The 18,810-nt window shown below is 33.6% G+C and overlaps 1 protein-coding gene across 1 annotated transcript; it reads right to left on the reverse strand.

Moving 5' to 3' along the window:
• Window positions 1-8,719: 8,719 nt before the first annotated feature.
• Window positions 8,720-9,031, reverse strand: LOC132002685 (large ribosomal subunit protein P1-like). Its single transcript, XM_059377793.1, has one exon. The coding sequence runs from the start codon at window positions 9,029-9,031 to the stop codon at window positions 8,720-8,722; it is 312 nt and encodes a 103-aa protein (XP_059233776.1).
• Between the last annotated feature and the right edge of the window lie 9,779 nt (window positions 9,032-18,810).

Consider the following 18,810-nt stretch of genomic DNA (forward strand, 5'->3'; position numbering starts at 1 on the left):
AAGCAGGCTCCCTGCTGAGCAGAGAGCCCGATGCGGGACTCCATCCCAGGACCCTGAGATCATGACCTGAGCCGAAGGCAGTGGCTTAACCCACTGAGCCACCCAGGCACCCGGTTTTTCTTAATATGGTATCATTTCACTCTGATCTTTGGCTCTGGATTCTTCTCATTCTGTTTTATTGGATTGGAGGTAATGCAATTACCTTTTCTGAAGCAATGCAGAAGTGGTACACAATTGGTATTATCTATAAGATAAATACTAGATCTTCAGATTTGATAATGATGGAAGCAAAATCAAAATCCAATAACAGTGCAGAATTGAGGGGAGTTTCACCAAAATTATGCTCCCAGGATAACACATCTATTCACATTTGAGTTTTTACACATTAGCTACATCCTCCCAGTGGATCGATTATGGAACAAAATAATTGTTGCAGTTCAGTGCCCAGGAAGAGTAAACATACTTCTAATGCACTTTTTAAATTTCCCATGTGTGTATATCAAATATGATGATGTGGGAGAGCTTGCTATATTCCAAAGTACCATAAAAATGGGATCCACTTTGGCTAGATTTTCAACTCCTTGAAAAAAGGGATTGTGTCATGTTTATCTTCGTATTTCCAGCATCTGGCAGAGGGCCTGGCACAGTGCATCTGTACAGAGTTAAGCAATTAATTAATGGCATGCCTGGTGCCACAAAGGATTTGTGGGAGTTTATAGGAAATATATACAATAAAATAGCAAAATACAGACATATCTGTAGGGAGAAAACAAGTTGGAAAAGGCCATCAGGACTGAACCTGAAGACTGTAGGTCCTAAGAAGCATTTTGATTATTCATTTGTTCCTGAGTATTATGGTGTCCAAAAGAAAACAGAAAATAACACTTCTGCTAGTTGATAAGAGCATGCTTATAGGTAAAGTGCATTCACATCTGCAGAATCACTTATGGGATGTCCAACTGATAGAATTGCTGTGAATTTTTTTTTCTCTTTCCACACTTAACCAGTACAATAGCATAATAAAAAAAGTTATACTTATATGTTATTAATCACCACAGCTCATGCTCTGTTCTTTTAACCAAGCATTTCTTCCTTTCCAATAGTCTATTTCCATTTATAAATATGTGCACTTGGTACAAGGTATTTTTCAATATCATTTAGTGGGTGGCCAAATTCTGAAAGTAAATACTATATGGAGAGCTACTTTGTAATATGGGGACAAAACTGTGGTTTCCTTAAGAAAAACTCATTTTTTGAGAAGTACTGAATTTAAGTGGATATTTTCAGTGTAAGTTTTTGTATAGAAGACACTGAAAAATGGTGATATTGTGAATGACTTAATAACTCCTTGGAGAAAATACAGGAATGAGTTTTTAAGGCTGTTCCTGTAATAGCTTTTGGTGAAATAACACTACTGCACTCAAATAATTTGATAGGGTTCCAAGACCAAATAATCTATGTACAAACTACTTGATTGCATGGCTTAATCCATGTTTAAATCCTTAATTGTCTGCAAAGATAAATGGACTCTGTATGCTTCATAAACTCCTTCCAAGTAACATTATAGTATCTGTCAGTCTGCTTTTTATAAAAGGTTAAGAAGCTTAAAAAATGCTCATAACTGTTTGTGCCATGAATGATGATAAATCTGAAATATTTCGAGAGCTGGGTGAAAAACACAAATGCCAATGCCTTCAGAAATAATACTTTAGAAGCAATACTTATCTTCTTACTTATATGAAACAATGTTTTGATGTGGACCATTGAATTTTTTTTATCATTGTATATATTGAAGTTTGCATTAATAAATGAGTGAGAGCAAAAAGAAAAGGAGAAAGGGGCTTTTTTTTTTTTTTTTTTTTAAGAGGAAAAGAGAGAAAGAGAGGGAGAGAGGAATGGGAGGGGCGGGGAAGAGAGAAACCCAGGCAGGGTCCACACATAGCACAGAGCCTAAATCTGGGCTGGATCTCAATACCCTAAGAGAGGGTGAAATCAAGAGTCAGATACTTAACTGGCAGAGCCACCCAGGTGCCTCAGAAAGGGAAGTTTTCTAATATTAGCTGAGTACTCACCACCAGTATGTCTTTTCTTCATAGATTTCAAAATATCTGTCTGTGTTAAGAACTGAAAAGATGATACGAATAGAAGACAAAGGAGTAGTTTTCAATCTTAGCCAACTATTGAAATGTAAAGTATAAGACACTATCAAATTAAAAATGCTAAAAAAATTTTTAAAAAGTGCCAAAACCAATCAAAAGAGGTAGAAGAGAATTGAGATCTCAAAGAATACTAATTAATGCTTAAAGATAAATTTAATCACTACATTTTGCAGCTCAGAAAATAGAAGAGGAACAATTTATCAGTTGTACAATCTCTGCCCTGTCCATTTCATGTCTATACTCTGAAGATTAAGGGAAGTGATGGACACAAAAGAATGTTGTAAACTGTGAATCACTGTCTTTGTTATCTAAGTGGCCATTATTTTACTTGTTTTTTACTGTTTGTAAAATATTTTAAAAAATGTATGACTATGTATTCTTATATCATGGAGTATTTATGTTTGCTAGGATCATGGTGAAAATACAGTGACTATAGTTAACAATAGCTATCATGCATTTAAAAATTTGCTCGGGGTAGGACACCACCAAGGTAGCTCAGTTGGTTCAGTGTCTGCCTTTGGCTCAGGTCACGATTCTAGGGTCCTGGGATCCAGCCCAGCCTCAGCCTTCTTGCTCAGTGGGGAGCCTGCTTCTCCCTCTGCCTGCTGTTCCCTTTGCTTATACTCTCTCTCTGACAAATAAATAAGTTAAATATTTTTTAAAAATTTGTTGAGGGTAGATTTCATGTTAAATGTTCTTAGTCTAGCCCCTCCAACATAAACAGAAACAAAGGGACACAAGCAAGCTTTTGGAAATAATGGATATATTTATTACCCTGTATATCTGATTGTGGTGATGGTAACATAAGTGTATAAATATGTCCAAACTCATCAAATTGTATACATTAATTATATGTCACTTTTTGTATACTGATTGAATTTCAATAAATTTGGGGAGGATGGGACCTGTCAAAATAGTATCAAAAGTCGAACACGAGACTCAGAGAAAAGCTTGCAAAACATTAGTTCCTTTTTTTTTTTAGTGCTTACTCCCCAATAAATCTAAGTGTAAACTACTAGAATCCATAGAACAAATTTCCATTTCTGTCTCATGATAGTTATCAACATAGGTATGCCCGATGTTCCATTATAAATTATAAACAATTTATGTACATATGTATATATGTGTATGTATATGCATATGTATGTACATAGTTCAGTACTCAGAATAATGATATGGTGGATACAATGGTATGAGTGGCAATAACAAAGTTTGTTCACTAATTATTCCCTGAAATTTATACTTTTATAGGTACACAAATTATGATAAACATGTCACGCCACCTTAAAGACCAGCTTATTAGGTAAAGACCTGTACAGATACCATTAGAGTAGTATCGTGGCAAGAAACTTAAAAACAAAAGAAAAGCATTAGAAACGGAGCAAAATAAAAGGAGACTCACAGAGTAAAATGTATTGGCAAAATTCTTCACATCCAAGAATGTTAAGGGGAAAAGTGAGTCCTGGGAAGCACATCCACTTACATGCTTTTTAATTCTGATTTTATGCTCATCAAAAGACCCTCTGACTACTATATGTCCTCCCCAGACATTCCCATGGGAAACAGGAATAAACAGAGTAGATACTCAAGATAAATTTTTAAACAAAAAAATGGATGACCATTGCAATTCTGGATTAACTCCTCTGAACTTTTTCACTTTATATCTTTGCTACTTATGGGTCTACAAATTATAAATTTCCTTTTATAGAATTACTTTACATCTCATTTTTCATTAGTTTATAAAATATCTATGCCTGATTTTCTTGCCAAAGCTAAAGATACTTTGAAACAGAACTGTGCTTTACACTCATCCATGGTAAGTTCACAGTACACATTTATTCTTCGGTTTTGCATGATAAAAATAAAAACAACATCCAATTTGTAATTCTATGTGTCAAATAAGAGACGATAACATTGCTAACTTATTTTTCCCTTAGTGGCTCTGAATATAGAAGAAATTCATAATTTCTGAACCTCAGCATCTGGAAGTATGTGTTTAAATTTCAAATTATAGTATCAATTAAACATAAATGAAAATCACTTTTTAAAATAAAAACTAACAGGATATCATGCAAGACACATGTGTGTACAATGGAATACTGGCAGTCAAAAGAGTGTTTTCCAAGGGTTCCTGGGTGGCTCAGGTGTTTAAGCATTGACTCTTGATCTCAATTCAGGTCTTAATCTCAGGGTCTTGAGTTCAAGCCCTGAATTGGGCTCCACATTGAATCATGGAGCCAACTTTAAAAAAAAAAAAAAAAGTGTTTTCCACAAAATCATTATTACCACTGAAGTAACTAGAATCACAGTGTATCTCACTGAAAAGGCTGAAAATTATAAGATTCCATTTAAGATTTCTAAAGCCATTTCTATTTTTTTCAGAATAAAAACTCCGAAAGCACATTCAAACTCATACAAGTTTCTCTATGCCTCCCTCCTCATTCTACCTGCCCTGGCTTCACTACTATTATTTGTAGGTTTTCAGTTAAAGCATATACCTAAAAAGAAAGAAAGAAAGGAAGAAAGAAAGAAAAAAAGGAGAAAGACAGAAAGGGGAAAAGAAAGAAAAAGAAAAATCCACTCACTTGTGCAATGAATTCCCAAACAATTGTCAAGTCAATAAAATAATGCATTTCTAAGATTTCTTATATTTGTACAATTTCTTTTTTACTGTGAGACAGTACCAAGTAAATATTTGTTAAAACCATGAAGTATCTGTACAATAAATGTTACTGATTCAGCTGCTAACATGTTTATAGTCCATCAAAATATAATATTTAGCTTTAGTACACTGAAATAAAAATCCAATGATTTTATAGACTGTCTTCCAACATTCCTTCATATTAGATATCAGAACATGCTATTACAATTACCCACTTGAATATACCACAAAACATATTTGAAGGTGTGGGATGCTTTAAATAAATCATTAAAATAGAAAATAGAAAAAATATATGCTGCATATGCAATTGAAATTTAGTCATAATTAATAGGACTGTGTGTCCTTTTACTTCTCAATTACAGGAATGTTATTATCTTTTGAGGTTGTAGGAGGTAGTTCCTAAGATCATACAAGTCCATGACTTTGAGATATAGATAGATAGATAGATAGTATGAACGAATGAACGGATGAATAAATACAAGAGCTACTGTGATTTAGAAAATAGTGATGACATAGTGATTGTTTTGATGAGAAGTATAGTTGTTTTGTCTTTGAATACTTCCTCTTGGACTGAAGAGCTACATTTTGGATTTTGTAATAACTTGAAGTTTGCACAGAACTATTTCCTTTTAAAATTAGGCTGAATGTTTTGCTGCCCTCACCAGGATACCACAGCATATGCAACTCTTAATTTCATTGAGAAGAATTTTGAATATTTGCTTAAAAATATTCATATACTTCTGTGCATATACACAAAATCTTACTGGAAGCCTTATCATACATCTAATTGTTTTGTTCATTCATTTGTTCATTCACTCATTCATTCAACTCTAAAACTAAGGCACTAGCAATATCAAAGAAAGCCAACTGAAAACTAGCAGTAGTTACTAGCAATAAAGCATGCTGATAAGGGAAATACTTGTATAATTTTGAAGGTTAAAATAACGCTTATTTTGTATAGATGAAACAATTATGTTATCATGTACAATGAAAGTATAGAATATAAGGCACGCATTTATTTCAGCAGCTACATAATAACAATAGATTCACAGTTTATATAAAATGATAATTTTTAACTACAAGAAAAAACATCCCCTTGTCTGGTGAAAAAAAAAATACTCATTCGATGGCAAAAGCATGCCTCTGATCACAGCCAGGCAGAATGGCTGAGGCAATTAGAGAAATCCACAGAGCACTTTCACTCTTCGGTGGGCCTTCAAAATATAATGGGATATACTATTATCCACACACTTTTCCTCAAAGGCCTCTTTTTTTTTTCTTTCAAAGTAATGATCACTGATAATCCCTTACCTTTTTACACTACATTTCTTTTTTATGAGAAAATTATACTATTTTCTGAGCTCCTTAATATTTAGAAGGTTAGTTTTATTATCATAGAAAGATCTATATTTATGAGTTCCCATTAGCTATAATTTTGAAGAAAAACACTTCTGGACCTTGAGGGTAGTATGGTAAGTAACATAAGTCAGACAGAAAAAGACAAATAGTGTACAATATCATTTATATGCAGAATCTAAGTAAGTAGATCTTATAGAAACAGAATAGAATGCTGGGTTACCAGGGGCTGTGGGGTGGAGGAATTGCGGAGATCTTGTAAAAGTGTACACATACTTTCAGTTTAGAAGGTGTATTAATTTCGGAGATCTAATGTACTGCTTAGTGATAACAGTCATTATTAATACCATACTTCAAAGTTTCCATGAGATCTTAAATGTTCTCACCACAAAAAAGAATAATTATGTGATCTATTGGAAGTGTTAAATAATGGCATGGTGGTAATCACAGTTCAGTATTTAAGTGTATCAAATCAATCAAATCAACAGGCAGTACTCCTTAAACTTACACAAGTCTATCTCAATAAAAAATGTGGTGGGGCACCTGGGTGGCACAGTTGGTTAAATGTCTGACTCTTGGTTTAGGCTCAGGTGGAGAGATGCAGCCCTGCATTGGGCTCTTTGCTCAGTGCAGAGTCTGCCTAAGACTTTCGCTCCCTCTGCCCCGCCCCTCTTTCTCAAATAAATAAATCTTTTTTAAAAATGTGGTAAGTAGGGGCACCTGGGTGGTTCAGTGGGTTAAAGCTTCTGCCTTCAGCTCAGGTCATGATCCCTGGGTCCTGGGATCGAGCCCCTTGTCAGGCTCTCTGCTCAGCGGGGAGTCTGTTTCCCTTCCTCTCTCTCTGCCTGCCTCTCTGCCTACTTGTGATCTCGGTCTGTCAAATAAATCAAATTAAAAAATAATAATAATAAATAAATAAATATAAAAATGCGGTAAGTATAAGGTACAAAAAGGAAAGAAAAACTTTACTTCAGATCTTTATGGTAACAAAGGACAATAGCTATCATCCACGCTTTTAAACTTTGATGAATACAGACTGGTAAAATCAGAGATATTCTGTGATTTCCCTGGTAGAGCTCTGGATGCCATATAATATCCCATAGTCCAGAGTATTGAGATAAATAATGAAAACATTTGTCCTTTGCCTAAGACTTTGTTCTGAAAAAAAAAAGTGTACATACATGCATATACATATATTTGGTAACTATGGTTAATAAACATATACTATATTCTTGAAATTTGCTGAGAGTAGATCTTAAGTGTTCTCACCACACACACACACACACACACGCTGGTAACTATGTGAGGTGATGAATACATATTAGCTTGATACAGTAATCATTGCACATGTATATGTATATTAAAACATCACATTGTATACTGTAAATATATATAATTTTTATTTGTCAATTTTAGCTCAATAAAGCTGGGGGAAAAGATAAAACAATAGTTTTATGTGCAAAATTTGAAGAATATAAGAAATGAAAACAGTTTTTGAAAAATAGACATTGTTGAAACAGATTAATGATTATATTTGATAAACTGTGCATAATGGTTATATGAGTGTTTATTTCATTCTTTACTTTAATATGTATCTATCTTTGTTTCTTCTTGATGAAAATGTATCTCTATTATTACTCTTTTCAAATGGTGCTTTTTTTTTTATTGTCAACTTTTTGTTTTTGTTTATCTTCTCCTTGAATCTTTATTCTTTAGTCCATTAATTTCTTAAGTGGTTCCTGCCTTCTTTGGATTTATTTAATGTTCCTTCTCAGAATTAAGTTAGCTATTTTGCTTACTATTTTAATCTTTTTATTCTTTTCTAACAGAAATACTAAATCTATCATTTTTCTTTAATATATCATTATCCATTATTTTAATACATATTTCCATTGACTTCCATTTTTATGTTATATATAAGTTTATTTGGTGCTATTTAAAAGTGCATTTTAAGATTTCTATACTTTGTATTGTGATACCGATTTCTAAGTTAAATTGCATTGTGCACTGGAATGCATGATGATATGCTTGGAATGCATTCCAAGCATATCAGTCTCACCACCATACTTACCAAATGTCAAATCCGATCAGTTGTAACACATATTAACTATACTTTAAGAATGCATTTTCTTAAAGAGTTGCATACTCATGTTCAGATATTTTATATTCTATAATTTTGTTTACTTGAATATCAAATATTTCATTCAGGCATGTTTTTGTCCTATAATGCAATGGATTTTTTTTTCAAAATTAGATTACTTTTTGCTCATATATTTGTTATTTTATGAGACATTAATCCATTTTGTTTGATATTAATATGAATAATCCTTTTTCTAGGTATTTAGTATATATTTGGTGTCATCCTTCCTCTCATCTCCTCTGTTTTCCTATATATTAGTTATGGCTTTTAGAAACAGGGCACAGCAGCCAATCTTTAGATATTAACTGGCAAAGTTATTTTCATTCATCATCATGCCTGATAGATTTGTTTTTAATTTTTTTAAAGAGTTCAGCTTTTTATTGGACAGGTTACAGAAGAGGTTCAGTCAAAAAGATCAAAGCCCATGTCATCATCAGACTCCTCTGATTCTACTTTCTTTGCTTCCATTTTCTTCTCAGCTGGGGCAGCAGTGGTGGAAGGAGCAGGACTTGCTGCTGGTATAGCACCAGCTGCTGGGATGGGTCCACCAGCTCCTACATTGCACATGAGGCTCCCCATATAGACAGACTGTGGCCAGGGTCTTTGCAAAGGGCCTGGCCATAAATGTTTGACATTTACACCTGCTGCTTTAATGAGGGCATCGATCTTATCCTCCAGTATTGTCACCTCATCACAATGCAGGATGAGGGCCATGAGCAGATGCAGGAGAGCTCAAGGTACAGGAGAAGACTGAGCGGGGGCTGCCTGGGAACGGCACTAATCACCAGATGAGGAGAGGGCCTTACCCCAACGCAGCCTTTGTTTCCTAGAAAGGACCTAACACCTTAGCTGAAGGTAAGGAAAAGCTTTCCTGATATATTTGGATTTATTTCTACCTCCATATTTTGTCTCTTCCATTTGTCCCCCTCCCCCTGCCATTTTACATTGTTTTTATCTTTTCTTGCCTTATTCTGATAGGACTTTTTTCTCTTATTTCAACTTTTCCATCTAGTATTTTAGAATTTATGCATTCTTTATGTTAGTGGTTGTGCTAGAAACTTTACCGTGCTACTTAAGTCAATGAGGCTAAAAATCTGAAGTTACTTACTTATCTTCGTCCTCAACAAAGCAAAAGCTTTGGAAGACATTAACTTTTCCCACTCTCCACAGATCACATGCTGCTATAGTTCGGTTTAATAAGATAATTTTTGTCTGAGTTTGTTTCTTTGATTTACTCATATGAATGCAGTATTTGCTTACATTCTTCCTTTTACCTCAGTCCTTTCTTCTGAGATCATTTTCTGTTAGATTTATAACGTTATAACTTCTTTGATCTCAAGCTGCTTCCCTGTTTATGATAATGTGACTCAAATGTAATTCTCATTAATTTGTATGGATACTACTTCTCCAGGGAAGGTTTAGAATCCATTCTTTTTTTTTTTTTTTTTTAGTTTTTATTTTATTTTTTTACTAACATATAATGTATTATTAGCCCCAGGGGTACAGGTCTGTGAATCACCAGGTTTACACACTTCACAGCACTCATCATAGCACATACTTTCCCCAGTGTCCATAACCCCACCACTCTCCCCGCCCCCCGCCCCACTGCAACCCTCAGCTTGTTTTGTGAGATTAAGAGTCTCTTACAGTTTGTCTCTCTCCTGATCCTGTCTTGTTTCATTTATTCCCTTCCTATCTCCATACCTCCCATGTTTCCTCTCAACTTCCTTGTATCAGGGAGATCATATGATAATTCTCTTTCTCTGTAGATTCCATTCTTTACCTTTCAAAGTCTTTAGTCACTTACTCTTTGAGCACTTGTCAAGTCTATGTAGCCTAGACACCTTTCTGAGAAATTTCTATTAGCTTTTATTTTCTTTGCTCTCTCTGTATTTTGGGTCTTTCATGAGTATATCTTCCCTCATTTTATCCTTTGGTTCCATATCTTTGGTGTATTACACGACTTTTCTAAGTTGTCAGTTATTTTTTATTTAATTTAGAAGTACTGATTTTTAAGAGCTTCTTTGTTCCTATTTGCTTTTTATGTTATATTTTTCTTATACTGTGAATGCAGTGTTTAAGGGAAATACAATTATTTAAAATTATCTTCTTTTCTTCAATCTGTTTCCTACAGAGCAGTGGTTCTCAACTGGAGATGATTTAGTCCCCTTGGGACATTGGTAACGTGTGAAGACATTTTTAACTATCACAAGTAGGATGGACACTATTGGTTTTTACTGTATAGTATTTCCAAGATGTCAATAGTGCCATGACTGAGAAACTGCTTTAGATTCACTTTTAAAATCTCAGTCTTTCATTGTTCTACTGTTCCTAGGATGTCCTTTCATATTTAAAGATTTATTTATGGGGGGGCCTGGGTGGCTCAGTCGTTAAGCGTCTGCCTTCCACTCAGGTCATGATCCCAGGGTCCTGGGATGGAGTCCCATATCGGGCTCTCTGCTCAGCGGGAAGCCAGCTTCTCCCTCTCCCACTCCCCCTGCTTGTGTTTCTGTACTCTATCTCACTCTCTGTCAAATAAATAAATAAAATCTTTAGAAATAAATAAACATTTATATTTATTTCTATTTTATTAATATTGATATTAATATTTTATTATTATTTAAATATCATGCCCTGAGATCATGACCTTAGCTGAAACCAAGAGCTGGATGCTTAACCTACTGAACCACCCAGGTGCCCCTGTTCTTTCATATTTAAAAATGATACAATAAAAAGTTGGTTTGGAACTTGTAGGATTTTGTCAGTGGTAAGCTTTGTCACAGGATGGGTTCAACAAAAACAACAATTTATACATGGCATTCAATTGCTTTAGAAAAGAATCCTTTAAATCTTTGTCTGTGTGCCTAGCTTCCAGGCCTTAATGAGATGGTACAAAAGAAGAGATAATAGAATATTGTGCTCATATACAGAAGCCATATATTGAATCCTCTTGCTTAGAACTATACATCGATCTCACACTTCATTGTATACAGGACTCTCGAGTTTCTACTTTTCCTAGGGTTCTCCTATGACAAGTCTTTGCTATTTCAGTCCTTCCATTTGTACTAGAAGCTCTAGCTATTGCTGTCCTAGTTCACCACTTGTTACTTCATTTGCTCTCAGCATTCAGAATTTTATTGAAATCTCTTCTCTGAAGAACGTACTTTACTTATCCTCTTGGATACTGTGAGCTTATAATTTTAGGATTGTAACATTCCACCTTATTGACGTTTTGGATGTAAAGAACATACACATGAAGAATGTACTGACCATGTGGTGGTGGTCACTGACGAATATTTGCTTTTTTCACTTTTGGACTTATGGAATCATCAGAAAATACTAAAAGCAGTAATCTCTTTTTCATCATAGTTGAGGTGATTTTTTAATATGCTTATAAAAAAAGATAATTGTCCTACTCAAAATCTTTTCATAGTTTCCAATCCTATTTTAGCTAAAATATAAAATCCTTATCATGATATCCTACGCAAAATGTTTGAGGATGGCCCCTGTCTACCTCTGTAATACCACTCCTGTGATCTCTCCAGGGCAACCACATTTATATTATTCCTCCAAAGAATTAACTCTCTCCAGGCTTAGAGTTATTATATATGCTGTTTCTTTTGCCTGGGAAAAATTTTTCTAACTGAAGTATTGCTTCCACCAAGAGACTTTCTCAGACTACTACCCATTCCATGTCTTGATGTCTGATTGTAATAATTTCCTATTTTGCTCCATATTTTTTTTTCAAAGCACTTTTACATCTTGTAACTATTATATAGTCACTCTATGGGACTATTGTAAATACTTTTCCCTTCTACAAAGTATTAAAGTTTTACGAGGGCATGAACCACATCTTTTAATTGAACACAGTACTTATGACAGTACTTATGACAGTGTCTAACACAGATTAGGCAGCAATTACATAATTATAAATGAGTCAGCAACACTGAAAATGCTATTTGTATTTTTGATGTTGTCAAGAATTGTGATGACGCTTTTTAATTTTTTAATTTTATTATTTTTAAAAAAGATTCTATTTATTTATTTGACAGAGATCACAAGTAAGCAGAGAGGCAGGCAGAGAGAGAGGGAGAAGCAGGCTCCCCACTGAACAGAGAACCAGACATGGGGCTTGATCCCAGGCCCCTGGGATCACAACCTGAACTGAAGACAGATGCTTAACTGACTGAGCCACCCAGCACCCTGTGATGACTCTCTTATTAATAGATAAGCTTCATTTGTATTTCCCTGATGCCAAGATACCACCTCACACCAGTCAGATTGGCCAAAATTAACAAGCCAGGAAACAACAGATATTGGCAAGGATGCAGAGAAAGGAGAACCCTCCTACACTTTAGTGGGAATGCAAGCTGGTGTAGCCACTCTGGAAAACAGTATGGAGGTTCCTCAAAAAGTTGAAAATAGAGCTACCCTATGACCCAGCAATCATACTACTGGGTATTTACCCTAAAGATACAAATATAGTGATCCAAAGGGGCACATGCACCCTGATGGTTATAGCATCAATGTCTACAATAGCTAAACTATGGAAAGAACCTAGATGTCCATCAATAGATGAATGGATAAGGAAGAAGTGAGATATATAGATATATAATATATATATATATTATATATCTATATATATAATGCAGCCATCACAAAACAGAAATCTTGCCATTTGCAATGATGTGGATGGAACTAGAGGGTATTAGGCTAAGCAAAATGAGTTAATCAGAGAAAGACAATTATCATATGTTCTCTCTGATATGAGAGGCAGGGTGGGGAGTTGTGAGGGGTAGGGAGAGAAAAAAATGAAACAAGGGGCAAGGGAGGGAGACAAACCATAAGAGACTCTTAATCTCAGGAAACAGATAGGGTTTCTGGAGGGGAGAAGGGTGGGAGGAATGGGGTGGCTGGGGTATGGACATTGGGTAGGGTATGTGCTATGCCAAGTGCTGTGAATTGTGTAAGACTGATGATTCACAGACCTGTACCCCTGAAGCAAATAATATATGTTAATAAAATTTAAAAAATTAAAAAAGATAAACTTCAGTTACCTAAAGTTTAATCACTGAATGAATAGAAGATTACTATGTATCATGAAAATGGGGAATATCTTGTAACTGGTGTATGCATATGTGTGTGTGTGTCTGTGTGTATTTTCTTTTAATCTTGAAGCAACCAAAAGTCCTCATATTTTTAATTTTACCCAGCATCTTAGAAGTCAATACTAGGTTATAATTTCTCTTGGGTTTTCAATCTCTCTCTTTCCCCTTCTGCCATATATACAGTTATGTGATCCTGCTTTCTTTCTCATGGTGTTAACTTTGCTGGGTTACATGGCATTTATATCCCTGGTATACACTATAATGAACAAAAATGCCTCAGCATTATGGTCTTGAAACACTATTACATCATAAATTCCATGAGTTCAGTAATTAAACCTACATACTATTTTTTTAGAAATATTAAGAAAAATTTCTATATTTTACATTTGATATAGAATTTTCATCACTTAATAATAAAACTCATGGGCAGATTTGTGTTTGTCATATAAACCCCAAACTGCATATTTTTTAAAAGAACTATGGGTTATTACTTGATATGGTAAATTTCTGTTGGGTTTTAAAGCCACAAATAAGCACTTTACCAAAGTCCTCATTAACCTGTATCAGTAAATAGATGCTTTATATCTAGATAATGGAGAAATAGAACTGTATAAAGAGCTGTAGTATTATCCACATCAGAATAGTTTCTCCAAATGTCCTTTGCCTCTCCACTAAATTACTTCATTATAATCATAAAAATGTAACTTTATGATTACATCAATGTTATATCCCTCTGCAATTGCATATGCCTTTTGACTTTTTAATACATGTCTGTATTGAGAAAAGAGTATCATGTTGAAAAATTAGGCCTGCCTTGCCTCAAAGACAAGTAATTTTATTCAGATTTTTTTGTTTAAGCATTTCACTACTGTCCAAGCTTTAATCAATTCCAAAGTGCTGAATTCTGTGTTTACTTATGTGCATGTGTAAGTAAAAATTTTTGGAGCTTTGTGGATACGTGGCATTCTTGTTAGCACCTTTTTACATCTGTAAGGTAAATACTACCTAAGACACTGGTCTAATCCACACAGTTGTCATTGGTGGACACCTGATCTAAACCTAAGTTTATCCAATTGTAAAATCCACATGCTTAAACTGAAGGCTATATTCTTAACTTATGATATATTTTACCGGTGGTGATTACCTTGGAGTCTTAACATCTTCACATAAGTGAAAGAAAAAGTATCTGCTTCAAATACATAATACAATAAAATGTCATATTATATCAAATAAAATAAAATATTGCTGGACCAAAATTTGGGGTAAGAAGATAACAATCTGCAATTCATACCTGTAGGTAATAATACCATACAGTTCATATGCTAATATGGGAGACAAATCAAATTGAAATATTACACAAGAATAGATTTTTCAATATAGTCCATAGCTTCTGATTCTGGTGGTCTGTCTGTCTGTCTCTATCTTTCTCTCTTTCTCTATATATACGAAATGTAAAATTTTGTCTTTTATGTCAAATATTGAATAAAAATCTGATTTGTGTCCCGTAATCATAATGACTTCATCTCAGGGCAATGACGGAATTTTGTTTTTTTTCCCCTCTCTCTCTCCTCATGCTCTAAAGAGAAAATATATGAGATCATTGTCATTTGGAATTGGCCCAGGGCCAGGATGAGTTATGAAGAACACAGTTGGAAGGTAAGCATTATGAGAAAAGGGATCTTGTCTTTATTGATGGCCTTCCCCCAACACCAGTTCAGTGTCAAGCACAGGAGTGGAATAAAATTTTACTCAGTAAGTATCTGTTAATTCAATGAATGATTATAATAATACCATTTCTATGACTAGATTTATGCTTAACAGGTATATTTTTAAAATATATAACAATTTACCTTCTTCTAAAATGACAGTCAAAATCTTAAATTTATTTTTCCTAAATTTCTTTTCTTGTTCAAGTTCATATATGTACTGTAATAATAAGTAAACAGTATAAAGAGCTGTATAAAAAACATTTTGTTTTTTGCTGATAAAAAACATCTGTTAAAAATTTTTGGCTAAAGGGGTGCTTAACTGTGTCAGTCACTAGAGCATGAGACTCTTGTCTCTAAAAGTTATTATAATATACAGAGGGAAAAATGAAAAGCCAAACAATCACTTTAAAATCCATATGGTAGCAAAATGATGGTTATAAAAACTTCCAATATAAACCTAGCAGTATAATAATATATATTATCTTCTTGGAAAAATTGATTTGGGTAATTCTTTTTTTTTTTTTTTTTTTTTTTTTTTTTTTTAATGATTTGGGTAATTCTTTAGTAGCTTTTTAACTTCCTGCATTAAGACATCCATGAACCAGCACTTCGATATCTACAAACTCTGACTATATTTCCAAAATATACACAGTAGAGGCATAAGAATAATATATTGTTCTGTTTCTTAGTTACACTTATACTTCAAATTCAGCCTGCATTGAATCAACTACTTATATGACATTCACACATCTTTCACCATTTTATCTTCACAAGAAATTGTGAGGCTTACAAATCTTTTCTCATCTTAGAGATGAGAAAACTGGGGAGTAGAGAATATAAGTAACATTGTAAAATTCACTTAGTTGATAATTCCCAGACATGTGTACTTTTATTTATACTTCTGTAAGAGCTAATGATAATGGTATCTGAAATAAATTTTTGCCTAATCTCTGAACAAAGTCCTTGAAAAATGTTACCTTGCTAAGATTATTTTGTAAGTTATGGAGAGGATGGACTGATGCCTAAGGAAGGATTCAAAATATATCATGGTGGAGAGAAGTGAGTGGCATATAGAAAAAAACAAGACCAGCCATGGGATGATACTCACTGAAGCTGAGTAGTGGGTAAATAGGAAATTATTATATTCTACTTCCGGCTTTTGTAAATTCTTGAATTTTTTTCATTAAAATTTTAAAAATGTATTGAATTTACTTCATCTAACAACAGCAGAATGCACATTCTTTCATACTCATATGGAATATTCACCAAGATAGACCATATTCTGGGTCATAAAACACACTTTAAAAAATTAAAATAATAGAAGTCATAATAATCTGTTTTCATACCATAATGCAATTAAACCAGAAATCAATATCAGAAAGATAACTCAAAAGTCCCAATAGACAGAGATTAAACAATATTGCTCTAACACATGGGTAAAAGAAGACACCTCAAGAGAAATGAAAATACATTTGGAACTAAATGAAAATGAAAACACGCTTATTAAAATATGTGAGATGTAGCAAAAGCAATGTTCAGAAGGATATTTACAGCATTGGGTAGTTATAAAGAAAAAGGTTTAAAATCATGTTTTAAGTTTCCATATTAGAAAGTTTGAAAAAGATGAGAAAACTAAACCCAAAGAAAGAACAACAGCAAAAATAATAAATTTAGAACAGAAATCAATTAAATCAGATATAGGAAATCAATAGAGAAAATCGAGAAAGCCAAAACTGATTTTTTTCACAAGATCAATAAAATCAATAAGCTTCTATGTAGCCAGTCTAAGACAAAAAGAGAAAAGATACAACTTACCAATATTAGAAGTGAAAGATGGTATATCACTAAAGATCCATGGCCATTAAAAGGATAAAAAAATATTCTATAAAAAAACCTCTATGCTGGACACATTTGATAACCTAGGTAAATGGACCAGTTCCTTGAAAGATACCAACTACCAAGACTTATACAAGAAGAAACTGATAATCTGAATATGACCATATTATTCAATAATTAAGAACCTCCCCAAATAGAAAGCACCAAGCTTAAGTGTGTTCACTGATGAACTGCACTGAACACAGAAGGGAAAATTATACCAATTCTCTACAATTTCTTTCAGAAGGTAAAAGTACTCTTACCATATGACCCACCAATCACATGTGAAGAAGTGGAAAATTTATGTCCACACCAAAACCTTCATACAGATGTGTAAAACAACTTAATTCATAATTGCCCAAACTTGGAAGCACCAAGATGTCCTACAGTAGGTAAATGGATAAACTTTGGTATATCCAGACACAGAAATGAAAAGGCACAAAGGAACCTTAACTTCATAATATAAGTAGGAGAAGGCAATCTGAACAAGTACATACTATACCGTTTCACAATATGACAGTCTGGAGAAGGTAAAACTATGAGACACTGTAAAGGTGAGTGGTTGGGAGAAATGGGGAGAGGGATGGACGAACAGGTGGAGCACAGAGGATTTTTAGGATGGTGAAAATATTTTGTTTGATACCATAATAATGGATACAAATCATTATGCATTTGTCCAAACCTATAGAATGCATAACACCCAGAGTGAATCCTAAGGTATACTATGGACTTTGATATGTCAATGCTAATTAATGAATTATAACAAAGATACCCTCTGGTGATGGATGTTGATAACGAGCGAGGCCATGCATTTGTGGAGGTAGGGGGTTCATGAAACATCTCTGTATCTTCCTCTCAATTATGTTCTGAACCTAAAATTGCTGTAAAAATTAAGCCTTTCTTAAAAAAATAAGAAAAAAATGTGTTGTAGGAAACATCTGTGGGAAGAAATAACATTATAAACCTAGACTGAACACCACATATACCTAATAAATCTAAGCCAAATTTAAAAAATATATATAAAGTGAAATAATAAAATAAAAGGGCTAATTTTTTTTTTTTTTTTTTTTTTTTTTTTGGTCCTGGTAAAAGACTTTGGGTAGACAAGGAGAGATGATAGTAATATGCTATCAGGTCATAGACTGAGTTAAGTGAGGGGGGAAAAATGTGACAACACAATAAAAATATACCACTGAAGTTAAATTTGAAATGATTAGTAAAAAGAAAAGACACAGGATATAATACAAATAATGGTATTATTTAATAAACAATTTAATTTATTATATTTATAAGTTTTTTATGATGTATACTTTTTAAAATAACTATTGAACACTAACCATGTTAGTAAATTGCTTAAAATATATAAATTAGAATTTTCCTAATGATTCTTCCTCATTTACACAATATACTAAACTGTTGTCTATATCTTATTCCAGGAATTTTGTTGCCTATGTTGAAAATTCACCTCTGCCATTTATTAGCTGTGTAATATTAGACATATTACTTAACCTCTGTATGCTTCAAAATCTTTATCATAAGTGAGGATAACAAAAGTATTTATTTTGTAGGGTTATTTTGAAGAGTCGTGGAATTAATAATATTAAGCTATTAAGTATATAAAACAGAACCTGACATATACACAAATTAAATGTTACCTATGATGATGAGGATGATGATGGTGGGGTGATACAAGAATGGTTTGAGCTTTGATTTTAATAGTCACAATAGAAGAAATCTTTACTAAACCAGCATTGAGTACAGATAGCCAATGAAGTATCTAATGTCATCTGGCCTTATCAGA

Source organism: Mustela nigripes, chromosome 15 (genome assembly GCF_022355385.1).
Source record: "Mustela nigripes isolate SB6536 chromosome 15, MUSNIG.SB6536, whole genome shotgun sequence".
NCBI lineage: Eukaryota > Metazoa > Chordata > Mammalia > Carnivora > Mustelidae > Mustela > Mustela nigripes.

Coding starts and splice junctions, on each gene's coding strand:
- LOC132002685 (XM_059377793.1), bottom strand. CDS start 9,031: ATGGCCCTCATCCTGCATTGTGATGAGGTGACAATACTGGAGGATAAG.